The following is a 26396-nucleotide window of genomic DNA, read 5'->3' on the forward strand; positions in this document are numbered from 1 at the left end:
TACATCCAGCAAAACCAACCAGAGAACATGGAGATATTCATCCCTACTGCTGGTGCTGGGTTCCCCTCTCATCCGTTCTGGTGGCCACTGTTGGGAGGTGGAAGTGGGAGGCCCAGCTGAATGGGCTCTGGGTGTGTGCAGAGAATCTGCATATTGCAAAGGAACTTTCCCTATATCTTTAGACTTTGGGTTCTGGATTGTGGGCTCAGGGGAGGATATGAAGTAGCTATCACTTCATGTCCAGGGTTCTTCTGAACCCTGGGCTGTTCTCTGTGTGAAGCCCGATTTGCAGAAGGTGGGGTTTTTCCTGGACTGTGGTGTTGAAAGCCATTTTATGTTTCAGTGTCACATGTGAATTAGAGTTCTTGTCCCTTAATAATGGGCTTATCATACCTAATTAAACAAGATATCTTGCAAATTTATGATATCCTATTATATTTTTTTAAGTTCAGTTGAGGCACTGAATTCTTACTTTTATTTATGTATTTATCAAACATAGCTTTATTGAGGTAGACCATGATACAATAAAGTACACATATCTAGATTATACAATTTTACATTTTAAATTATACAGTTTGGAGCTGGGCATGGTGGCTCACACCTGTAATGCCAGCACTTTGGGATGCCAAGATGGGCAGATCCCTTGAGGCCGGGAGTTCGAGACCAGCCTAGCCAACATAGCGAAACCCTGTCTCTACTAAAAATACAAAAATTAGCCAGGCATGGTGGCACGTGCCCATAGTCCCAGCTACACGTGCCCATACTGAGGCATGAGAATTGCTTGAACTCGGGAGGTGGAGGTTGCAGTGAGCCACTGTACTCCAACCTGGGTGACGGAATGAGACTCTGTCTCAAAAAAAAAAATTATACAATTTGGCACATTTTGACTGATGTGTACACTTGTGAAGCCATCACCACAATCGCAATAGCACCCTTACCCATCACCCCTAAGTCCCCTGGGGCCTTGTTATGTTCCCTGCCTCCAGCCCCTCCCCATCGCCTTTCTTCATCAAAACCAACAGTGGATGTGCTTTTGTTGCTATAGATTAGCTTGCATTTTCTAGAGTTTAATATAAATGGAATCATTCAATAGATACTCTTCTCTTCTGTAATTGTTTTGAGATCTATTGATGTTGTCGAATGTGTCAACAGCTCATACCTTTTCATTTCTAAGTAGTATTCCATTGCGTGGATATACACAATTCATTTATCCAAGACGATTCTGAAACTGTGTGTAAGGAGAGCTACAAGCAATTGCAGCATTTTCTTGTTTGGTTTTGTTTTTGATTGTCTCGCTTCTAGTCAAGTTGGCTGCCTTCAGCTCAACAAATTCTCAGAAGTTTCTTTTAAAATGTACCTAATTGGCTTTTTGATGTGTTGTAAAAGTCATAGTTTTTTACATATGGTCATAGGTCATGCAAGATATAATAAGGTTTGGGTTGTGAAGATAAACTCTCTGTTTTAAATAAACATATAAACAAAGATAAAACACGCTATTTTTTTTTTTTTTTTTTGAGACAGAGTTTTGCTCTTGTTGCCCAGGCTGGAGTGCAATGGCATGATCTCAGCTCATCACAACCTCTGCCTCCTGGGTTCAGGTGATTCTTCTGCCTCAGCCTCCCAAGTAGCTGCTATGACAGGCATGCACCACCATGCCCGGCTAATTTTTGTAGTTTTAGTATAGACAGGATTTCTCCATATTGGTCAGACTGGTCTCGAACTCTCGACCTCAAATGATCCGCCTGCCTTGGCCTCCCAAAGTGCTAGGATTACAGGCATGAGGCACCGCACCTGGCCTAAACACTCTGTTTTAAAGAAACATATAAACATATGCATGGACAGTTGAATCTATGAGGAAGATGAGATTGTGCTGAGATTGAACATAGCTCACTAAAGAAAAATAAGCTGAAGAAGGAAGCCTAAGAAATGCTTTTTTCTTTCTGCTTTCTTGGAAAACAAAGACACCAAGTGGTTATGTTTCTTTTTTTATTTTTAAAACTTTAGAAATAAGGATCCATATGCTTTTTAGAGCTACCTTTGTGTGTACCTCCAAATAACTGTCTGGGAAATGGCCCTGCCAGCATCTTCTCTTGAGTTTATTGTGGAAAGCTTAAAAGATGACACTAGGTTCCAGAGTCTATAGTGATTCATGTTTTTTTTGTTTGTTTGTTTCTGTTTTTTTGAGGCACAGTCTCCTCATGTTGCCCAGGCTGGAGTGCAGTGGCACAATCTTGGCTCACTGCAATCTCAGCCTCCTGAGTAACTGGGATTACAGGCGCCTGCCACCGTGCCCAGCTAATTTTTTTTTATTTTCAGTAGAGATGGGGTTTTGCCATGTTGGCCAGGCTGGTCTCGAACTCCTGAACTCGAGTGATCTGCCCGCCTCAGCCTCCCAAAGTGCTGGGATTACAGGCATGAACCACTGTGCCCTGTCTGATTCATGTTTTGATGCGTGACTTTTTATTGACTGGGACAAAATGTATGCACTGCTTGTGCAGACAGTTCCCCATCTCTACCAGGTGAATCTTGAGAGTTATTAAAGTCAGGGAGGGAGCTCAAGGCCATTGAAAGGAGGTATGGACTAGCAGACAGTCATTCATGCGAGAAACGTATTGCTGTTTTAAAATGTGAAGAGGAAAAATATATCTACCATTAAAAAAACCCTTAATTTTGCTTGGTTTTATGTTATAGGGACATTCCGTAAAACAGAAAATGAAGCTATTTATAGTCCTGTGTTTGTAAACCAACATTTGATTTATCACGTTTTTGAACAGTTCCAGTAGGAAGCTGCACTAGTTTATGGGAGTCAGTAGAATTTTTGCAGCCAAAAGTAACAACAACAACAACAACAAAAAAAAAAAAAAAAAAAAAAAAAAAAAAAAAGAAAGAAAAGAAAGAAAGAAAAGAAAAGAAAAAAAGCTGTGGATTCATCAAGAAATCACACTTCCTGGCGTGAATACTCAGGCGGAAGAGTGCCAGTTGTAGGTGCCAGTGACATCATTAGCATAATCAGTTCTGCCAAAGACATTGCTCACTGTTTCTGCACCGTGGTGCTGATTCTGGGGATTCCCATATAACTCCAAAGTACCAAAGATTACAGTCCCTTATTACACATTAAAATATCTGTGGCCTACTGGATTCCATGAAAAGCTCGACATTGGCCAAGATGGAAAACCAAAAGACTGCTGCATATTGACGTGACAAATTCTTTTAGAAACTCAAGAATGCCAAATTTTTCATCTCAAACTATTTCAGTAAAATTGTTGCTTCAGGTAGATGTTCCCTCTGCATTGCACAGCTCTCCTTGTACTCTCACAGAGAACTGAATACCATCGTGAGATGACAAGCATGCCACCCACAGAAGCACCAACATGGTAGTGAGGAGCATGGGCGTGGGATCACCATTTCCCTTTCCTTATGTGTGAATGTGGAACAAATCATGATATGTTGGAATGGGGAGAACTAGACCTAGGTTAAGCTGTGAGACTTCAGGGCAGTCGTCTTGGGGCATCAGTCTTACAGAGGTTCTAAATCATTGTCAGGGTAAAAGGAATTTTCCTTTCTTGAAGGTTTGATCTCTGGAATAAACTTGACAGTAGACAGCATAAAAGGCATACACATTTATTACGTTTGTATGCATGGGAGTCACGAAAAGAATGAAACTCAAAGAAGGGCCAGATGGTTGAAGCTTAGACACCCTCTTTATAGGGGTGAGGCAAGTGGGGGATGTAGACAATTTTGGAGGAAGATTAAAAGATTCTTGGGGAAATGAATGGGCCTGAAGAACAGACAGTAGCCTGAGACAAAGCCTGCCTGAGCTCTGGGTGTGATATCCACCCCATCTTCCTTCCTGGGATATGCATCAATTTCCCCTGGTTGACAAGATATCTGGGGAAGAGATTCACACAGTTGAATATCTTCTGGAGGATCTGGCCTTTAAGTAGATAGGGGAAGTTCAGGGAAAGCTCTTCCCTGCATTTGCTGCTCCCCAGGTGCTCTCAGTTTGAAGTTCAAAGCAGCACATTTTGGGGTATTGTTTTCTGAACCCCAACAACACCAACAGAAATAAGATGTGGAGAAAATTGAGCTTATCTAGGTTCCTAGATAAAATATAAAATGTACAACTGAGTTTGAATTTTGGATAAATGACAAATAATTTAAAAATATAAGTATGTTCCAATTCCAATTATTACAATGGGACATACTTATATTAAAAAAAAACTACTCATCATTTTTCTGAAATTCAAATATAAGTGGGTGTCCAATATTTGTATTTGCAAAATCTGGTAACCCTAGGCTTACCAGAACTCTTCACACAAAAATACTGTTTAGGGATGGAGTATCCCTTGAAGGGATCCAAGGTTGGATAATAAGGTGATCAGGATGAACTGCATCTAACACCTTTCTAAAGAGGATGAGACTAATTAAATGCAGGATTAGGTTTTGCTGATGTATTTGGTGCTGTATGCGTGCATACCCACTTTTGTTTGTTGCCACAATATGCTAAACTGCTTGAGGAAGTACAAGAATACCTGAGAGCTGCCACTGGCTGGTCCTCCTCCTCTGCTCAGCTACTTGGCTAAATAAATATTGAGCCAACAGTCAGAGAATGTTTGAAGCGACCCCGATTATCTGCCTGCCTGGGGCAGTCACACATCTGTGGGTGGCCCTGACCAAAAATGTGGTTAAGAGAGCAGTTAAATGCTCTGAGTTCCAGGCTGGGCTACCTCACTGCCTGTGAGATTTAGGGGAAGTTCCTAACACCCCATGCTCAGTTTCTCCATCAGCAGGGTGATAATATAATACCTACCTTTTAAGGCTATTGTGAGGATTAAATGAGTTCACATGTGTAAAGTGAGTACATTGATGGGCCCTAATGAAAACACAATACATGCCATCTGCTATTTTACTTTTATTTCCCAAAACATAGTGCTTGCTAGGTTGTGATCTAGTTGTTTACCTAATATCTTTCTTATTCAAATGTACATACCTTGAGGAGAGGGAGTAAATCCTGTTCATATTGCACCCACAGCATATATTATTGTGGCATGCAATAGTCACTAGATGAGTGTTTGTTAAATGAAAAGAATTGACATCTGTTGTCCCCATGGATTAGGAAATAATCTTCCCCGGTTGGTTCCTGAACAGACACACTTACAGAATTGGTTCTCTAGGCCAGAACTTCCCAACTAATATGCAGTATTGGTATACCTAAGGGACTGATTCTGCAGCCTTTGGATGGCCTGAGCTTCAAAAGGTGGCTTGGGGACATGGATCAGTTTACCCTGGTGTGCCATGCAAATGTAATTTTCTGTGAGTCCATCATGACTTAAAAAAAGGATGGGAGGCACTGTTCTAGGCTGTAATGTAATACTTTCAGGTGTTACAGAATATAGCTTGGTACCTGTCTTAGTCTGTTCAGGTTGTTATAACAAAATACATAGGCTGGTCATTTATAAAGAAAATAAATTTATTGCCCACAGTTCTGGAGGCTGGGAAGTCCAAGCTCAAGGTGCCAGCAGAATTGGTCAGGGCCTGGTCTCTGATTCATAGGTAGTGCTCTCTTGCTGTGGAAGGGGAGAACAAGCCCCCTTGGGTGTCTTTTGTAAGAACAGTAGTCCCATTCATGAGGACTCCTCCCAAAGCCCCACCTCCTAATACCATCACCTTGGGGGTTAGGATTTCAACATATGAATTTGGGGGCAGGGATACAAACACTTGGACCAAAGCAGTACTGTTTTTTTTTTTGTTTTTTTGTTTTTTGTTTTTTTTATAAAGCGAGTTTTAGATTTTTAGCTAGCTAGCTTGCTAGAAAAGGATGGAAAAAATATATAGTATATTGAGGTTATTTGAGAGATTATAATTATGATTTTCCCCTAATATTTTCCCCCAAATGCATTTCTGTAATTAGGAAAAGACAAACCCTCATAAGTGTTATTTTTAAAACGTGAAAAATATTTTAAAGTTCTTTTTATTTTTATTTTTTTGGTATGAGAAAAAGGTCTCACTATATTGCCCAGGCTTGTCACAAACTCCTGGGCGCAAGCAGTCCTAAGTAGCTGGTATTACAGATGTACACCACCGTGCCTGGCTTTAACATTATATTAAATATTATATTAGAAATGTTTATGTGCATCTACAAGTAAGTAAACTCTAAATAATGATATGAAGTGGTTATATTGTGAACAATAAACCGGCCTTCAATAGGGCTAAAAAAAAAAAGCCCACATTTGCTCTATAAAGAAAAATGTCTGTTGCTCAAGGAAAAATAAAAAGTTTTCCATCCAGTAGAAAGTAATAACTGTTGGCTGGGTACAGTGGCAACATGCCTGTAATCCCAACACTTTGGGAGGCTGAGGCAGGATGATCACTTGAGCCCAAATAATTTGTGACTAGCTTGGGAAACATGGTGAAACCCCATCTCTACAAAAAGAACGAAAATTAGCTGGGTGTGGTGGCATACGCCTGTAGTCTCAGCTACTCGGGAGGCTGAGGTGGGAGGATCACTTGAGCCCAGGAGATGGACACTGTAGTGAGCCATGATCTGGCCACTGTACTCCAGCCTGGCAACAAAGTAAGACTCTGTCTCAAAGATATTTTTGAACTCAGAGAATAAAATGAATGTAGTTAAAACAGAATAAAATGTTATTTTATTTTTTTATATTATTTTATTTTTGAGATGGAGTCTCGCTCTGTTATCCCAGGCTGGAGTGCAGTGGCGCAATCTTGGCTCACTGCAGCCTCTGCCTCCCTGGTTCAAGCAATTCTCCTGGCTCAGCCTCCCGAATAGCTGGGATTACAGGCTCCTGCCATCATGCCTGGCTAATTTTTGTATTTTCAGTAGAAACGGGGCTTCATCATGTTGGCCAGGCTGGTCTCAAACTCCTGGCCTCAAGTGATCCTCTTGCCTCAGCCTCCCAAAGTGCTGGAATTATAGGCATGAGCCACTGTGCCTGGCTAAAACATTATTTTTAAATGAAATGAGTTTGTTTGAGGACCGATGATTCATTAAATACTCAGTATGTTTGTTGAACGAATATGTGAATAACCAAGCATGTGGTTTGGTGCCAGGTGCTGTGCGTCAGATGTGGTTGCTGTGCTAAGGCTGCTCACAGTTTGGGGGAAGACAGAAGTTTATTTCCTCATCAAACTTTTGTGCTCTTTATTTACTTGTACTAGTTATGTTCTAAACCCAGGTTACTAATAGTGAATCACAAGCATGTGCTTTCTGAATCTACTTAGCACACAGGTCTTCCAGGAGATGTCAGTAATCACTCTTTGATCCCTTTCTTTGATTAAAACTCATTAGGTCGACTTCCACGTGAATGACTGGATTATTCTCTTTCATTAACTAATCTTGGCCCACGCAGAAATGCAGTGCCACTTTTTGTACATTGACATTGGCTTTTAAAGATTATTCCTGTTGGCTGGGCATTTTCCTTCTTATATAAGTTCATAAGTATCTGAAAAATCCAGATCTTTTAATGGATAATATGATTTGTTTATTAATAATAGAAGGAGTTAGTGTTGTAAACAAATAATCATGCCACATGAGTAACAAACTATAATTATGAACATATATAAAGAGTTTACTATTACAATCAAATATAGCCACAATAAAAATGATCTGGCATCTTTTATGATTTATATATTTGTTCTTGGACAGCATTGTAATTAGGGACAAATGGTTCATATGATGTTCAAATAAATGACTATAATTAGTGCTACTTTCATGCAGTCAAGTCACATTTTTCATTTTGCTGCTAACATGTACCCTTTCATCATCATCTTCACACACCCACTGGTATTTGCAGACGGGAAAAGACAAAGGTCTGGAATCTTACTCATCCGTGGCTCTCTGGAGAAACCTTGTCCTCCTCCCTCTTCTCAGACTTGAGAGCCTCTATCTCCTATTCCAGACTTCCATCCCTGCCCCTCACAGCACCCCCCACCACCATCCTACCCAACAACCTAAACCTTTTCAATCAGAATTTCATCCTGCTCTGACCCACTGACTTGGAGCTAGAGAAAAAAGGCAACAGAAGCTCTAAAGCCAAAAAAAAAAAAAAAAAAAAAAGTGATCACCTGATATCCTGGGGAGGGAGAGAAACTGATCACATAATCGTCCTATAGTGAATGAAGGGAGGGGGCTGCAAATGGTGTGAACTGGCTCTGAATCCCTGATATCTAGGAGAGGATCTGCAGAGAAGTGGAAGGAGAAGGATTATTTCTAAGTAAGGTGCATACATAATTTATTATCCAAACCCGAATACTTTTGAGAGTGAATGGGGGCACTATTAATAATTTCACTGGGACTACAGGTTTAAACCATGACCATCTCCAGAAAAAAAGACTTACTGTTGCACTACTTCTAAGTAGACATTGGAGAGAGAAGAGAGTAATGATATTGTCACACCTAAATGAGCATGTGGATTCTGCGTGTTACTGTGAAAAGCATGACATATGGAGCCCTAAAAGCTCTGTCCTAACTACCCTCTATACTTTTGCCCCTTTCTTCTCCAGTTCATTCCCTGCTAGAAGACTAATTTTTGAAAATCATGGCTCTGATTTTTTCTGATTTTCTGATTTTTAAATATCTCTGCTGGCCTGCCCGTGGTTAGCAGAATGAAGTCTGTGCCTGACTGGCTGGCATTCAAATGCTGCTCCAATTGGGTCCCAACCTTGTTTCTCAGAACCAGCAGAACTCCAAATCATTGGAGCTACTGGCTGTTCCTGGCCTGTCATTTCCTACCTCCATGCCTTTACTCAAGCTTTATTATTTTGCTGTCCGGAAACATTTTAACCTCTGTTTGTACTTTTGCAATTTCTGTCCATTCTCCATGACCTAGTTAAAATATCAGTTAAAATGCTGTGGAAAGCTGAGCATTGGAAGAAAGGGGCTCTCTGTGAAGCCTTCTCTACTCACTCTTATCTCATATAGCTCTGAACTTCTAGGAGTTTTTCTACAGACCTCTGTGTACCTTTTATAGACCCATATGACTGCTTTTATCCTTGCATTGCCATCATTTAGATATATGTCTTAGATCCCCTAATAGATCAGAAGCTGTTTTAGGGCAGATTCAAGGTCTGGTTCTCCCTTGTAATTCTCAAATAACTTTTCATTGTGCTTGAACATGTAGACATGTACCAATCTTGTTGAATGAAAGAAATTAAAGACTGCAATTCAAAATTCTGATGCTGTGAATGAAAGAAATTAGAGACTGCAATTCAAAATTCCGGTGCTGTTTATCTCTGCTTTCGTGAAGAAAAGCTGGGGGATGAAGATGCTTCCTGTTTTGCTTGCTCAGAGACTTGAGACTGGGATAAGTGTGGCCATTCGATTCTTATTGGTTCTGAGGAGTGGCTTCCTTTCCTTCATAGGGGGGATAGAAAAGATGGACCAGCTTTTGGTGTTTAAGAAGCCTGTTATAATCTCCCAGGCCAGAACTATATCTTTGGCATGGGTGGATAGTTATAGTATCCTATTGCTAAATGGACCATATGTGACTATAACAAGACTCCATTCTGCCATTTGCTGGCCCTTTGGGAGCCCTGTCTCCAGGTTTCTTATTGCCTAGATAGTCACAATTACTGGCAGCTATAATTAAATGCAATCATTCAAACCTTTCCTGAAATTATATGTATGGATGGCTTTCTTTTTATTAAATCAGCATTCTATACACTAGCCTACCTGGACTGAACTGTTAATTCTGATCTCTATGAAAACTGGAATGACTAACACTAAAAAGAAAGACTGTCAAATTGAATCTTCATCCCTAACTAATCATAATCCCTGCCATATGTCCTTGGCACAAATCATGCTGCCTGGGGCTTTTCATTCTATGCAGTGAGGCATACAGGAAATTTGTGATGGTGAGGACTGCTCTTGCCATTTTACACACCGAAGGGTGTACCGGAAGCTGTTTCCAAAAAGAATGAAGTTCAAGGCATCTATTTTTTTTTTAATTGGCATTTGTAGTTTTAGAACTATGAAAATGAGGCATATTAGACTCAGTGGGTATGACAAAAGGTTTTTTCCTAACAAAAGTTTATAAGCAATTACAGATATTTTTTCTACTAGCTACCTCAGATTTATTTAAGTCTATTCACTCTTAAAGACTGAGGGTTGTTGGGGGGAAAGCCTAAGCACTGTGAAAGGAAAGGGATTTGACTATATCCTAATGTGCCTTAGATCATCTTTAGTTTACTAATACTCTTTAACCATAGGACCCTATTACTACTATATCGTCTTTAGTTTATAAATCAGATCCATAAAGAGTACATTATTCTAGCCAGAATCCTAAGTATATTTTGACTTAGCAATAGATCTAGAAGGTTCAAATACATTTTGACTAAGGTATTCATATTCTTAGCAGCCAAGTACTTACAGATTTACCCTTTGACATGTCATCCTGATTTATTTTTATTTATTGGTTTGATATGTAACTCCTCTTAGAATATAGATTTTTCTAAATCTGGACAGAATGTCAGAAAATTTAGTCCCACATCACTCTATTGGATATGAGAAAGTCAAGACTCAAGAAAGTTAAGCAACTTGTTCAGGGTAGTAGGCTTGATAGTGGTAGTGCTAAACACAAGATACATAGTATCACTTCCATCACTTTCTGTTGGTCACAGAGCCAGCCTAGATTAACAAGGAGGGGAAATAAATCTCACCTCTTAAAGGAGATGATGACAAAGCATTTGTGGCCATCTTTAATCTGCCATACTTTTAAAGCTTAAATTTTACTTTATAATATTTTAGACTTTTGGGGGTGTTTACTAGCTTTTTAACTGGAAAATTTTCATCCATTATTTAAATTTTTTTCCCTCCATTTTGTCTCTCTTCTTCTTGGACTTTCATCATATGTGGATTAAACTCTCAGTATTGTCTCTGAGGCTATTGAGTCTCTAATTATTATTACTATTTTTAATCCTTTTCTCTGTGGTTTAGTTCAGATGATTTCTATTACCTGCCTTGAGGTTCAGTTATCCTTTTTTTCTGCAGTGCCCAATCTACTATTAAGTCCATACATTTTGTATTTTTAAATTTTAGAATTTCCATTTGCTTTTTAAAAATATGTTTATTTCACTAGTGATATTCCCTATCTGTTCATGCATTATGATAATCTTTTCTTTTCAATCTTTAAACATATTTATTATAGTTATTTTAAAGTTCTGGTTTGCTATTTCAGCATCTCTGTAATTTCTGAATCTGTTTTTACTGATTATTTTTCTGGTTATGGGTCACATCTTCCTATTTCTTTGCATCTATAGTAATTTATATTTGTATGCTAGATACTGTGGATGCTATGTTATTGAGAGTCTGGATTGTGTTTCTTTTTTTAGAAAAGATCAGCTTCCATTTTCCTAGGCAGTTAATGTCCTGGCCAATCAACTTGATTCTGTTTGGCTTGTTTGTAAGCTTTATTATAGTAGGTCTAGCTCTTGGTCTACAGTAGCGTTTTTGGAGACTCAGCTGAATGTCCAGGGTGATCCAGGCAGCCTCCCTCCCTGCCTCCATTCCAGAAAGTGTTTCCAGGCAAAACAACAAATAAAAATGGTATAAAAAGTATATTTATTGTTTCAACAATGTTTATTGGGTATCTACTCTAATCCAGACATTGTTCTTGGTACTGGAGAAACAAGAGTTATTAAAAAAAATCCCTGCTTTTATGGAGCTTATGTTCTAGTGGAGACAATAAGCAATATAAATCAGCCTGTGTACTCTGACTGGTCAGAAGTGCTGTATCTCTCAGCACTGTGTGACCTCTGGAATGTCCACTCAGCTCACACTGTCTAGGACCTATTGTCTGCCACATCTCTCCATGAGTATTGGTCTACACATGTGCAGCTAATGACTTAAGAGACCCCCTATGCTAAACTTTGGATCTCTTTCTATGGACAACTTCTTTCTCTCTGGCTCACTTCACTGCACATTCCAGCTACTTCAGCATCCCTGAATTCTGATTGCTGCCTCCCCAACCCTGTGAGTCTGCCGTGCTCTGTTTGAGTTCTCCGTTTCTGTCTGTGTTCCGGAATGTGTTTCCAGGCAAAATATCAAGGCTATTGTGTAGATAGATATTTTTTGTGTGTTTCCCTTCTTCCTGGGATCAAACTACTGTGTATTTGTTGTCCAGTGTCTGAAAGCAGTCACTTCCTCTATTTTGTTCAAGTTTATAATTGTTTAACATGGAACTTGCAGAGGTACCATCCCCAAATCCTAGAGTCCTACCATAGGTGGGTGCATTTCCTGCTTTTATTTTGTTTGACTTTTCAATGGAAATGTAGTCAAAGGAGTGTAGGTGAGATGGGCTTGGCAGGATGTGGGTGGAAGATATGATCTCACTTGTCCCAATAAAAGGGTAGCAGTGAGTCCAGATCCCCTGAGATACAGCTGGGACTCTTCAGTTTGGATGCCTGTGGAGAGAATCTTAATTAAAGAGCATCCATGCCTGAACTCTGGAAGGCAATGACTTGCCCCTTTTGTGGGAACTGCTTTGGGAGCCATACCCTTATGACATGTCTACACAGTGTCTAAGGTGCCTGCCTTCTTAGTGATGGAGATTGACAAAAGACTTTTTGTCTGTCCAGAGTGCTTTTCAGTTTTATGGGAGAAGCACTGGGCAATTTGGGCAGCCTTATCAGAGTTGGAGCCAGCACTGAACATGAGTCTGAGAATTTTCCCTGGGAAGGTGAATTTCTATGGGATCATGTATTATTAGTTTCCTACAGCTGCCAAAATGAAGTACCACAAACTGGGTGGCTTAAAAAACAGGAATGTATTGTGGAACAGTTCTGGAGGCTAGAAGTTTGAAATGAAGGTGTTGTGTGTGTGGACCGTGTTTCTTCTGGAGACTCTAGAGAAGAAGCCTTTCTTGCCTTTTCCTAGCCTCTGATGGTTGCTTGGCATTCCTTGGCTTGTAGATGCATCACTCCAATTGCTGCCTCCATCATAACATGGTTGTCTTGCCTCTGTGTCTGTTTCTGTATGTCTTCTTCTTTTCTCAGTAGGACACCAGTCATATTGGATTTAGGGACAACCCTAGTTCCATATGACCTCTTCTGAATGAATTACATTTGCAAAGACCCTCTTTCCAAATAAGGTTACATTCTGAGTTCTTTGTCTCCTCCTCTCCTGCCATGCTCAGTATGATTCCTTTTTACCATGTTCTTTCTGTTCCAAGGGTCTCCCTCTCGTTACCCAGGAATAGAGAGAGCTAAGAGAAGGCTGTCAGAAGGACCTGACTCAAGAGAGTCCCCTTCTCTACCTCTTTCAACCCAAGGCCCTCCGTGGGCTCTCCTACTATTTAGGGGCAACAGTGGCAATTTTTTGAACAGAGTCATCTCAAATTTGAGTGTAGCACTAAGTACTATGAAACGATTTTTGAGAGCATTTGCTTACTATGGTGAAAATTACATAGAGGAAGAAAAGCCATCAGTTGAAACCCATCCGGAAAGCATTTTAAAGAAGTCTTTGGTTATCTGAGTCATCCCAGAAGTTGTTCTAAATTTTAAAGAGCCACACGAAATTATTTTTTAACTTAATGCTAGTAGAGCAAGTGTATTTCAGAGGGACAATTATGGTAGAGTTCTATTTTAAGTGCTGTTTGGGATTCAATAAGCATCCCTGTTTGGCTGGGGTCTGGTGACCTAAGGCTGAGGGTGTGTGGTGGAGAGCCTTTGCCAAGCCTGGTGATCAGAGGTTTTTGAACAGAGTCTGTTAAAATTGAACAAGGCTGTACTTTGATTTCACATTGCATTTTAATTGTAACAAGACAATTTGCAGCACTCTAGACCTGTTCCAAAAGTTTTCCCCTCTCTCTTCACTTACAAATGCAGGGCTAAACATTCTTTAGACATTAGCAGGCTTGGTCCGGCCCTCTGCCTAATGATGGGGTTTTTCAACTCTCAGAATAGCCCTGAGCCTCAGATCTAGCATCTTATTCATCTATGGGCCGAGGACAGAGTGGTCGAGGACAGAGTGGTGGGGGAGGTGGAGGTATTTGGACCTTTTTATTGCTTTGCTTAAGGGCAAAATTGTGGTCTGCAGTGAGCGTCAATCACAACTCTCTTATCTCATTTGGGATCTTGAGGGAGCAGTTTCCTCTTCATTCTTTCACAGAGACATAAAAGCAAGAGGGTATGACTGCTAAGCAAGGAGGTATGCCAGGAATTCACTGACTTAACGTGCTGTGCTCCCTAGTGGTGGCTGTGCAGGCCGTGTTTCCGAAGGGTCACAGGAGTCTTGGTGTGCCCTGTCTGACTGATGATCAATCTCAGCTGTGAGTGAAAAACTGCAATGGCCCCTGGGATCTCAGACTCCTTCAAAGGGATTTTTTTCTGAGAGTCACCCTGAATACTGGCAGAGTCAAGAGCCTCAGCCGAGAGAGAACTTGGGTGGTTGATTGCCTTGAGGAGGTGCTTGCTTGTGTGTATGTATGTATCTCTGTAGGTGTGTTTATGTGGGTATGTATATGGGTATCTGTGTGTGTGTGTGTGTGTGTGTGTGTGTGTGTGTGGTCGGAGTGGCTGTGTGGGTAGGAAACTCACAGGGGGAGGAGTTAGGAGAGCAGATCTCTAGGGAGAGTTGCCACAGCGATGCACGAAAAGTTTTTGGATGAAATGACCAAACAATGTTGGTGCTGTAGTCATAAAAAAAGAAATGAGAAGAAACTGAGTTTAAGGAGATTTTACAGTAATGCCTTCATGAAGTCTTTTTAGAAATTTCATCCATAATTGAAGTCTCTTTCTCTCCTGGATTCCCATTCTCTTCTTTCCCATTTCCATTGTGCTACTTACCACATTTCACCTTGATACTTGCTGTAGATGTACATATCTCTCTTACCCATTTTTAACTTTCCGTGTGCAGGAACCATGACTTTGTATCACCTAAGTACTTTATTCGCCTGTCATATAGATGATACTCAGTAACGAACTATAGAAATGATCCCTGAGCCAGGCGCGGTGGCTCACGCCTGTAATCCCAACACTTTGGGAGGCTGAAGTGGGCAGATCACGAGGTCAGGAGATCCAGACCATCTTGGCTAATGTGGTGAAACCCCATCTCTACTAAAAATACAAAAAAATCAGCTGGGTGTGGTGGCGAGCGCCTGTAGTCCCAGCTACTCAGGAGGCTGAGGCAGGAGAATGGCGTGAACTGGTGAGGCAGAGCTTGCAGTGAGCTGAGATTGCGCCACTGCATTCTAGCCTGGGTGACAGAACGAGACTCCGTCTCAAAAAAAAAAAAAAAGATTCCTGAAAGTATAGGCTTCATACTCATTAAATACTTGCAGATTAAATGTATTTTCAACACCTTTCTGAATTTTGTTGACATTGTTGGAAAAACTTGTAATTAAGAAAGAGCAAACATTTCAGTATTCTAAGTGGTTAATAAACATATAATTAAAATAATAACATAAGTGGTAAACATCTTGAGTTTCAAAGACTTTTGCTGTATCCATGTCATCACTGACATTATAAATACACACAATTTTAGCATACTAATAGTCACCTAACTTCTGTGTCTAAATGTGTGTAAAATGGTATTTTTTTTTTTTTTGTGATGGAGTTTTGCTCTTGCTGCCCAGGCTGGAGGAAAACGGCACAACCTCAGCTCACCACAACCTCCACCTCCTGGGTTCAAGCGATTCTCCTACCTCAGCCTCCCGAGTAGCTGGGATTACAGGCATGCGCCACCACGCCTGACTAATTTCGTACTTTTAGTAGAGCTGGAGTTTTGCCATGTTGATCAGGCTGGTCTTGAACTCTTGACCTCAGGTGATCTGCCCGCCTTGGCCTCCCAAAGTGCTGGAATTACAGGCATGAGCCACCGTGCCCGGCCAAAATGGAATTCTTAATACCTGTTTTATCTAACAGGGCTGCGATAATCAAATTTTTCAGTAAGTGTCAAGGCCCTTTGAAAAGCTAATAGTGTTATAAAAAGATTGAAATTGTAGAGTACATAGTATTTAAGATCTTAACTATTGTTATAGAAAAAAAGCACAGTGCACACCTATCCATAAAATCTCTAAAAGGCATGGAAGAATTCTAGTATATGTTTTTAAGCACTTTATTTATTGCTTTCCTGAGATACTTTTAAAAAAAGGTCTTGGTGGCTAATAATGATGATGATGATGGTGGTACTAGAAATAGCTTCTGTAGCCTTTTATAATTGATAAAGCTCACATGCATTATCTCAGATTTGACAGTTCTTCACTGGAGAAGATGAGTAGCTCTTTACAATGCTAAATTACTGTTAAAAAGAGTCAAACTGAACTGCAAAGTCGTTTTAATGCATATATATTAAGTGAACATTACACTCAATGTTTTGAAATACATTTACTGATTTTCCAAAGACATCTGAAAATTAAAAAAACATATCGAGGTAGTTGTGCATTATATATATTCCCGTAAGAGGACAGTGTCACCATAGTCTGCTAATGTGGTCCATTTCTTGGCCAAGCTTTTTATTTATGATTATGGGAAGGCACTGGGCAGACAGCAGTTCTGCCTCCCTCCCCCTTTCTCTTCACTTCTTCCTGCACCCCTCAAGTCTGACTGTTGGGTGTTGGAATCTACTGTCCCAAGAGTCCCCAGGAGCTGTGGCAGGAGTCGCCACTAAGGGGTCTACTCAGCTGATCGATGAGGGGAGTGGACACTCTCCACGGTAAAGGGTTTGCAAATATTGACTGTCAGATAGCCAAGCAACAGAAGTCATCAAGGGGACAATGTTTCTTACTGATTTATGGTTATTGTGTGTTCTGTCCCACAAATGCCTTTGTCTTCTTATTTTGTGCTGCAGCTAACTTAAAAACTGGTTAATTAGTCCCTAGATAATCCAGAGTTCACTGAATTAAAATTTAAGAGCACAGTAGATTTCCACATTGCATAATGCATGTGGGCAACACCCGGAATCCAGAACCTTTGCTTTCCCTCGGATGCCTGACTTTGATAGTTTCCATATTCAACTACCTTCTGTAGTAAAACAAGATCCGGCCCTGAACGTTGTTGGTACTCGTAATATTGTCCTTATTATACTATGTTCTAATTTTGGTTGACTCCGTTTGCCACTAGATTGTGAGCTCCTTGTGGAGGGTGTTGGCATTTTGCTAATCTTTGTACTTCAGATTAAGGTGCCTAATGTACAGTAGTAAAGCAGTATAGTTTACTGAGTGAATAAATAAAATGAATGAGCATTCATGAAAGGATGTGTTTGGTGAATGGAGTCATTTAAAATGTCTAGATTTCATACATTTCTCTCGTGTCTATGTCTCCTGAAAGAAAAAAAGAATGGTTTTAACACTTATTTATAGTCCAGGTGGTAATTAAGAATTGACTCATCATGCCTGTAATACCTGAGGTTTGGGAGGCCAAAGTGGGAAGACTGCTTGAGGCCAGAAGTTCCAGATCAGCCTGGGACGTATAGAGAGACCTTATCTCTACAAAAAATTTTCAAAATTAGCTGGATGTGGTGGCATGTACATGTACTTCCAGCTTCGTGAGAGTCTGATGCAGGAGGATTGCTTGAGGTCAGGAGTTTGAGGCTTTGGTTCACTATAATCATGCCTGTGTATGGCCACTGTCCTGTAGCTCGGACAACATAGCATCTCTTAAAAAGTAAAATAAACTTAACTTTAAAACCCTATTCATGGCTGGGCACAGTGGCCCATGTCTGTAATCCCAGCACTTTGGGAGACCAAGACGGGTGGATCACCGGTGAGGTCAGGAGTTCGAGACCGGCCTGGCCAACATGGTGAAACCCCATTTCTACTAAAAATACAAAAAATTAGCCAGGTGTGGTGGCAGGCGCCTGTAATCCCAGCTACTAGGGAGGCTGAGGCAGGAGAATTGCTTGAACCTGGGAGGTAGAGGTTGCCAACAGTGAGCCAAGATTGTGCTATCGCGCTGCAGCCTGGGGGACAGAGTGAGACTCTGTCTCAAAACATTAAAAAAAAAACCAAAAAAACCCTATTTCTTTTAAGATTATCAAAGCATTCTAATAAAATGATCTTTTTTGATACTGCTAATAGGCATTATTAGCATTATGATTTATATAGAACTTAAAATAATTTTATGTCATCAGAGATATTTTTAGTTTTAGCCTTTTGCTAATTTAGATGGATTGTCCTCTGTCTAACTTGCTGTCAGAAAGTTTTTGATGACTGTGAAATTCATCTTGGAAGAGCTGAGGAACCATGAGAAGAAGAAAACAAAACAAAACAAAACAGGAATGCATAGTGATTTGAGGGTTAATAAGAAATAAGACCCAACTAGCATTTATTGGATGAATGAATAGATAAGTGAAGGTGACTGTTTGGGCTGCTAAAACAAAGTACTTTATTTATTTATTTATTTATTGAGACAGGGCTTCACTCTATCACCCAGGTTGGAGTGCAGTGGTGTGATCATGCTCATTGCAGCCTCAACCTCCTGGGCTCAAGCAATTCTCCTGTCGCAGCCTCCTGAGTAGCTGAGACCACAGGCATGCACCAAAATGCTTGGCTCATTTTTACATTTTTTGTAGAAATGTAGTTTTACCATATTGTCCAGGGTGGTCTTGAACTCCTGGGCTCAAGCAATCCTCCCACCTTGGTCTCCCAAAATGCTGGAATTACAGGTGTGAGCCACCATGCCCTGCCTAACAAAGTACTTTAGACTAGGTGGCTTATAGCAACAGGAATTTATTTCTCATAGTTCTAGAAGCTAGGAAGTCCAAGATCAAGGTGCTGGTAGATTTGGTGTCTGGTGAGGGCTGCTCTCTGACTCACAAACAGCACCTTTTTCTGTGTCTTCACATGACAGAATGGAGGGCTAGTCACTGGGGTCTCTTTTATAGTGGCACTAATCCCATTCATGAGGGCTCTGCCATTACGATCGAATCACCTCCCAAAGGCTCCACCCCCTAATACCATCACTTTAAGGGTTAGGATTTTAACATATAAATTTGGGGGATGTAGGACACAAACATTTAGACCATAGCAGAAGGTCTCTCCAAGAAAAAATTTACATGCATGAAACATGAAATAATAAATAATGGCGTTAGATGCCAAAAAGAAATGTTATCAATTGGATTTCAGAGAGGAGAAAACGTTGTAAGGAAAATCTCCAAGAAGGGAGTGAAATCTAAGCTAGGACATAAGGAAATTAGTCAGTGTGAGAAAATAACTTTGTGTTAGTTTTCTGTTGCTGTGTAACAAATTATGATAAACTTAGCTGCTTAAAAAAGTATACATGTATTATCTGTCTGTTTTCACGTGGCAGGAGTCTAGGCACAGCTTGTCTGGATCCTCTGTTCAGAGTCTTAAAGGCTGAAATCAAGGTGCTCCTGGCCAAGTGTGGTGGCTCACCTGTAATTGCAGCACTTCGGGAGACCGAGGCAGGAGGATTGGTTGAGCCTAGGAGTTCAAGACTACCTTGGGCAACATGGCGAGACCCTGTCTCTACAAAAAAAAAAAAAAAAAAAAAAATTAGAAGAGCATGGCGATGCACACTTGTAGTCCCAGCTACTTGGGATGCTGAGGTGGAAGGATCACTTGAACCCAGGGGATTGAGGCTTCAGTGAGCCATAATCATGCCACTGCAATCCAGCCTGGGTGACAGAGTGAGACCCTGTCTAAAAAAGAAAATAAATAAATAAACAAACAAACAAATAAATAAATAAATAAGAGGTGCTTCTTTCTGGAGCTCAGTTGACCTCTTCAAAGCTCACATCATTTTTGGCAGAATTCAGTTCTCACAGTGGTAAGCCTGAGGTCCTTGTTTTCTTGCTGGCTGTCAGTCAGTAACTGCCCACATTTCTTGTGACATGGCCCTCTCAGAGGCCCTCTCAGGCAACCAGGGCAGCTATCTTCTTCAGTGCCAGCAAAAGAGCCTCTCACTCCTTCCATCCTAGTTTAAAGGTCTCACTTGATCAGGCCAGGCCCAACCAGGAAAACCACACTTTCGATTAACAAAGTCAACTAATTCTGGGCCCTAATTACATCTGCAAAGTCTCTTCACCTTTGCCATACAGCATAACATAATCGTGGGAGTGCTCTCTCTTCACTTCGCCGTATTCTATTGGCTAAAAGCAAATTGCAGCTCCCACCCAGCCTCAAAAGAATTATACAAGGCGTGGGTCGTAGGAGGCCACTTTATAATCCTGCCTTCTACAGTGTCTTTGTTTACCAATAATTCTTTAAAAATGTTTTATTTTATTGTGTTAAGAACACTTACTATGAGATCTACCCTCTGAACCAATTTTTAAGTGTATGATGTATTTTGTTGGGTGTAAGCACAGTGTTGTACAGCAGATCTCTAGAGCTTATTCATCTTTCTTGACTGAAACTCTAGGTCAGCTGATTAATAACTCATTTCCCTTTCACTCTAGTCCCTGGTAGCCACCATTCCACTCTTTTATTCTGTGAATTTGACTATTTTAGAAACCTCATATAAGTGGAAACATGCAGTATTTGTCTAAGACTGGTTTATTGCACTTAGCAGAGTGTCTTCAAGGTTCATGCATGTTGTCACAGATTGCAGAATGTCCTTCATTTTCAAGGATAAAACTCCATTGTATGTATATATGTATTATTTTCTTTATCCGTTTATCTGTTGATAGGCATTTAGGTTGTTTCCTTATCTTGGCTACTGTGAATAATGCTGAAATGAACATGGAAATGTGAATATCTCTTCAAGATCCTGATTTCAATTCTTTCAGATAAATGCCCAGAAGTGGGATATCTGGATGAATGGTAGTTCTATTTTTAATTTTTTGAGGAACCTCTAAACTGTTTTTCATAGCAGCCACACCATTTTAGATACTGACCAACAGTGTGCAAAGGTTCCAGTTTCCTCACATCCTCACCAACATTTTTTTTTTTTGATAATAGCCATCTTGACAGATGTAAGGTAATATCTCATTATGGCTTTGATTTGCATTTCCCTGATTATTAGTGACAATGAGCACCTTTTCATACCTGTGTCTTCTTTGGAGAAATGTCTGTTCAAGTCCTTAGCCTATTTCTTAATTAGGATGTTAATTTTTTAAAATACCAAGTTGTAGGGGCTGTAAATGATTCTTTTGTTGTTTGAACGTGTTTTAAAAGTGAAAGTTTTTAAAAAGTCATTTTTTAAAAAGGCCCTGGATATTAGATGCCAGGCTAAGGAAAATCAATTCTCTGTACTTGGAGCTTTTGCTTGGGGACCAGCTGTTCATCGTTATGATGGGAGAAGAAAGGAGCCTAGAGTGAGCTATAATTAGAGAAACCACATCATCATTTTGATATACTGCAAGAACTTCCTAACTTCCTCTTGGCTGTTGATCTTGACTGTCTCCCATCTGCCTCTAGTCACAGTCAAGGTGATCTTTCCAAAATGGTTATCCAATCATGCCACTACCCTGCTTAAAATGCTTCTGCTGATTATTAGACAGAACCCTCCTAGGATAGGACTGCCATGCTGTTCAGATTCATGTCTCAACATGTGCTTTGTGCTTCACATGTCCTTTATCCACGCTCAATGAGACAGTGGCATAAGGATTAATGGAGGGATGAATTTGAGAGACATTCGCAGGTAAAATTACTGGGATGTGGTGAGGGAGAGTGTCTTGGTCTGTTTTGTGCTGCTATCACAGAATACTGGTGACTGGGTAATTCAAAAAGAACAGAAATTTATTTCTCACAGTTCTGGAGGCTGGGAAGTCCAGTATTAAGGTGCCAGCATCTGGTCAGAGTCTTCTTGCTGTGTCCTGACATGGTGGAAGGTAGAAAGGGCTGAGCCCACTCCTGCAAGCCTTTTCTATAGCAGCATTAATCCACTCATTAATCCACAAATACTGCATGAAGGCAGAGCGCTCATGACCTAAGCACTTTTCATTAAACACTTCCCAACGTTGTTGTACTGGTGATTAAATTTCCAACCCATGAATTTTGAGGGACCAAATAGCAGAGGGAGTAGGCTCACCTCTATGCTATTTAGACCATAGCAGAGGGTGAGTCTACTCCATGCATGGAAGTAAGGAGGGCAGGTGCAGTAGCAGATGTAGGAGAGAAGATAAGTTCAGTTTAAGGTTGCTGTAGGACATTACACTCAAGGGCTTTTTGTATGGTTGGCCCTGTTTCGGGCACTGTAGGATCTATAAAGGAGGTCCCAGACATGACGCCTAGAGAGGGGAGAATATGCATTGCATTAGGAAATTAGAGATTCACAAAAGGATTATCACTGGTGGTAGATTCCAGAGATCGAATGATAACGGTGTCTGTTAATAGCCAAATGAAATTTTCCCCACTCCATGAAGTACCCAATAAAGTTAATGACAGATAGAAGGTTGCTTTTCATTGTTTCTGAGGCTTGACTATTAAACAAGAATGACATCGTTAGGGCCTAATTTGGGGGTACACAAAAATATCAGGAGAAGAGGTTTCACTCTTCCCCCAGTTATCTCAAATCAATTTTGTCTTTCCAAGTGTCTTTTGTCATTTAACAATCTGGTTATGAAGCTTGAGGTTCTTCTGTGCTTGTTTTGGACTGTATAGAAGTACGTACGTTTTTCTTCTACTGTTTTCTGGTGAGTGTCAGGCTAAAAATCTTTTTAGCTGCCCTAGTCTGCATTCCTAATGTGGGAGATGGTCTGGTGAGTATAAACAAAAAGGGATGCTCTTTCCTTCTTTGTGGAAGATGGATTCTAATCTCTGTCTCTTTTCCTGTGTAGCTAAGTAGAATCTGCCATATTAATGTCCAGTCAGTTTCTAGCTCATCTAGTCCTTATGATTCCTCCCACGGTCACTTGCATGCTGCCATTGCTTTGGGCCTGTGGCTGCTGCCAGTGCTTCTATAGCAGCAACCCGACTTCCTACTGGCACCAGCACCAGCTCTGCCCCCTGAGAAGCGTGCTTTACTGTCTGGGATCCCCCGCTAGGGGTGCCTCCGCCAGCTGCTGCTGTCCTTGCTGCCCCCCAGACACACAAAGACTGAAAGTTGTCTGCACCACTGTCCATACCACCTTATTAACTGCTGAAGCCCTGGTCTCTGTTCCAAAGCCCCTTAACTTTGAGGACATAGCTTCTGGTAAGGAGTTTAGAAAGCCCTTCTGAAGGGGTAATCGGAGGAAGAGGCACTGAATCTGATGTGTTGTATTTTCCCAAGTCAAGCCTACACATCTCTCAGTGCTTTCAGGCACGCTGTCATCTCTGAGACTGGGCACACACACATCAGGATTTCCCTTCCTCTTCCCCAAGAAGCAGAATCCAAACCCTTCCAGTAGGGGTTTGCTGGGAGGCCAGGGAGTTGTGGGCATATTCTTTGAATCTAGTTTTCTTGGGCCTAAAAGTGTGATGGGATGAAAATTGAACATGGTGAAGAGCCTTTAAATGAAGCTCAGGAAAGCCTGTATCTTAGGTCTTCCACTTAGTAACAGGTCATCTACTCATGTCCTCTGAAACTGTTCATCTCTCATGATGGGATCTGTCTTCTTCTGACAATGTCCCAAGTCCCTTGAACTCTGGCTTAGCTAGTCTTGACTTCTGTATTAGTCTGAGTAATACTGGGTGATGCTGTGATAACGTCCCTGCCCCATCTCAGTAGCTTCATATTTGCCACTATACAGAATCTTTTGTGGGTTGTACAGTCTTCTCTATCTTGTGGCTATAACATGTAAAACACATGCCTCCTGCCTTAGTTTCCTAGGGCTGCCGGAACAAGATACCACAAACTGAGTGGTTTAAAACAACAAAAACTTTTTTCTCTCAGGGTTCTGAAGGCTAGAAGTCCAGAATCAAGGTGTGGGAGGCCCGTGTCTCCTCTGAAGGCTCTAGGGAACAATCCTTCTTGTCCCTTTCTAGCTTTTGAAGGTTGCCAGCAATCTTCGGCATTCCTTGCTGGTAGATGCATCACTCCAATCTCTGTCACCACCTCCACGTGGCTATTTTCCCTGTGTCTCTCTGTCCAATTTCCCTTCTTTTTCTAATGGTGCTAGTTATTAGATTAGGGCCAACCATAATCCAGTGTGACCTCATCTTAATTTGATTGCATCTTATAGGACCCTATTTCCAAAGAAGATTACATGAACAGGTGCTGAGTACCAGGTCCCTGATATATCTTTTGAGGAGACACAGTTCAACCATAACACCCTTCAAAGTTGTTCTGAAGAAGAGAGGCAGAAGAGAGGCCCCCGGCTCTTACCAGTCTCACCTCAGAAGAGATGTATGCTAGTTTTGTTCGCAGTCCAGCCCCAACGTAACTACAAGGGAGGCTAATACATTCAGGGGAGCACATGGCTATTTGGTGAACATTACTTGTCTCTGTCACATCCTCGTCCAGTTTGTTTCTTCTGATCCCAGAATGCTCTGGGGCACACATGATAGTTTCTATGTAATGTGAAATATCTGTCAAGAATAGCAGTGGGTTCCTGCAAAGCACATGGAAGGAACAGACTTGGAAAATTGCTCAAAGAAAAGAAACAAATAGTTTATATAGTTCGTAAAACTATCTTATTTTTGTTTGGTTCTTTGATTTATCTTAATCCAGAGGTTACGAAATGGCAGTCAGCAGGTTGGATCTATTCCATAGATTTGTGTGTGTGTGTGTGTGGCCCACACAGTGTTCAAGAAATATGAACAGACTGGGCATGGTGGCTCATGCCTGTAATCCTAGCACTTTGGGAGGCTGAGGCGGGAGGATTGCTTGAGCCCAGGAGTTTGAGACCAGCCTGGGCGATATGATGAAACCCTGCCAGTACAAAAAATTAGCTGGATGTGGTGGAGTGCACCTGTAATCCCAGCTACTTGGGAGGCTGAAGTGGCAGGATCACTTAAGCCCTGGAGATCAAGGCTGCAGTGAGCCAAGATTGTGTCACAGCACTCAGCCTGGGCAACAAAGTGAGCCTATAATCCCAATACTTTGGGAGGCTGAGGTGGGTGGATCACCTGAGGTCAGGAGTTCGAGAGCAGCCTGGCCAGCATAGTGAAACCCCATCTCTACTAAAAATACAAAAAATTAGTTGGGTGTGGTAGCGGGCTCCTGTATTCGCTTGAACTCGGGAGGCAGAGGTTGCAGTGAGCCAAGATCGTGCCATTACACTCCAGCCTGGGCAACAAAAGCAAAACTCTGTCTCAAAAAAAAAAAAAAAAAAAAAGAAAACAAATGTCTACACAACTAGATTTACCTTGAACAATGGCAAGATTTGACAACAACTGGACTCACATTTACACAGAAAACTAAGAAGGAGGAAAACAGCCAAATAAGAGCTGCTCCCTGTGGACAGTCCCATGTTCGCAGTTCACCCTCATGCCCACCATTCACTGGAGAATCACCAACACTGAGGCTGTCACTTCTTATTTGTCTTTGTGATTTCACTGTTGTTTTCTTAGAGTAGAGATTTTTTCCCCTTATATCTTGCTCTTTCTACTCACTTCCTTTACTTCACTGGCCCCTGCAGGCATTTGTGTTTGAGACTTCAATTTTTAGTAAAATCTGCATTTTCATGTATCTTGTGCTTCTAAGGGATTAAGCACTATACCATAGTATGACCTTGAACTTAGCACTCTGAGGTTGACTCCTGCTGTAGCATCTGCAATAGTAGTGATTTAAGGCAAACAGTTGGTAAAGCTCCAGAAATGTCTGTATCAGCCCAGAAATACCTATAGGGGGGTGGATAAATATTTGCAATGAAATATTAACAATTGGGATATTTGGGTAAATTTCAGGATAATTAAAATGAGGCCTATTGACTCACTTTGAGGTAAATCTTTACTGATATAGCTTTTGTGCTTTTTCTCCCTATACAGACCATTGGAGCGTTCCAGCGAAGATGTGGATATAATCTTCACTCGACTGAAAGAAGTTAAAGCTTTTGAGAAATTTCACCCAAATCTCCTTCATCAGATTTGCTTATGTGGTTATTATGAGAATCTGGAAAAGGGAATAACATGTAAGGAATGCAACTCTAGTAGTATATTTCCACGTATGGTTTATGCTCATTTGTGGTTACTTTATGGAGATAAATAGCAAATAGAGTATTTATGTGCTAACTATTTGAGCTTCAACCAAAGGTATTAAGTTGACATTTCCCTCTAGTCTGTTTATTCAGTTCCATGTAGGTGTTTCCCTAACTCTTTTGTTCACAGAACATAAATGGTTCTTCCAGGGCAACCGACTTTCTAGATGGAGCTGGAGGGATGTAATGATTCACACATTTAGCTATATCTTTAGAAATTCAAATAATTGTCTTCTCTAATCCAAGAAATGTGTGGCCAATAGTATATTAAGGTAAAAGTTCTCTTAACTAGTGCTGATAGTAATGTTTTGAATTAATGCCAGTTATATCATCTATTCCAGGTGTGAATAAGGGGCAGGGAGATAGAGTAACAGTTGGATTTTTTTAAAAGTATTTTTTCATTAAAGAAGTAATAGTTCTT

The 26396-nt window shown here is 40.8% G+C and overlaps 1 protein-coding gene across 3 annotated transcripts in view; it reads left to right on the forward strand.

The window, feature by feature from the left end:
* The window catches only part of RAPGEF4 (Rap guanine nucleotide exchange factor 4), a 309548-nt gene that overhangs the window by 30180 nt on the left and 252972 nt on the right, over positions 1-26396 (forward strand). For all 3 annotated transcript variants that reach the window (XR_010579925.2, XM_005573493.4, XM_005573494.4), the window contains exon 2: positions 25767-25909. Coding sequence is in view for 2 of the 3 variants with exons in the window: in XM_005573493.4 (XP_005573550.1) it covers positions 25767-25909 (143 nt within the window). In the remaining variant the exon portion in view is untranslated. The remainder of the gene's footprint in view (positions 1-25766; positions 25910-26396) is intronic.

This window comes from Macaca fascicularis, chromosome 12 (genome assembly GCF_037993035.2).
Source record: "Macaca fascicularis isolate 582-1 chromosome 12, T2T-MFA8v1.1".
NCBI classification, from domain to species: Eukaryota; Metazoa; Chordata; class Mammalia; order Primates; family Cercopithecidae; genus Macaca; species Macaca fascicularis.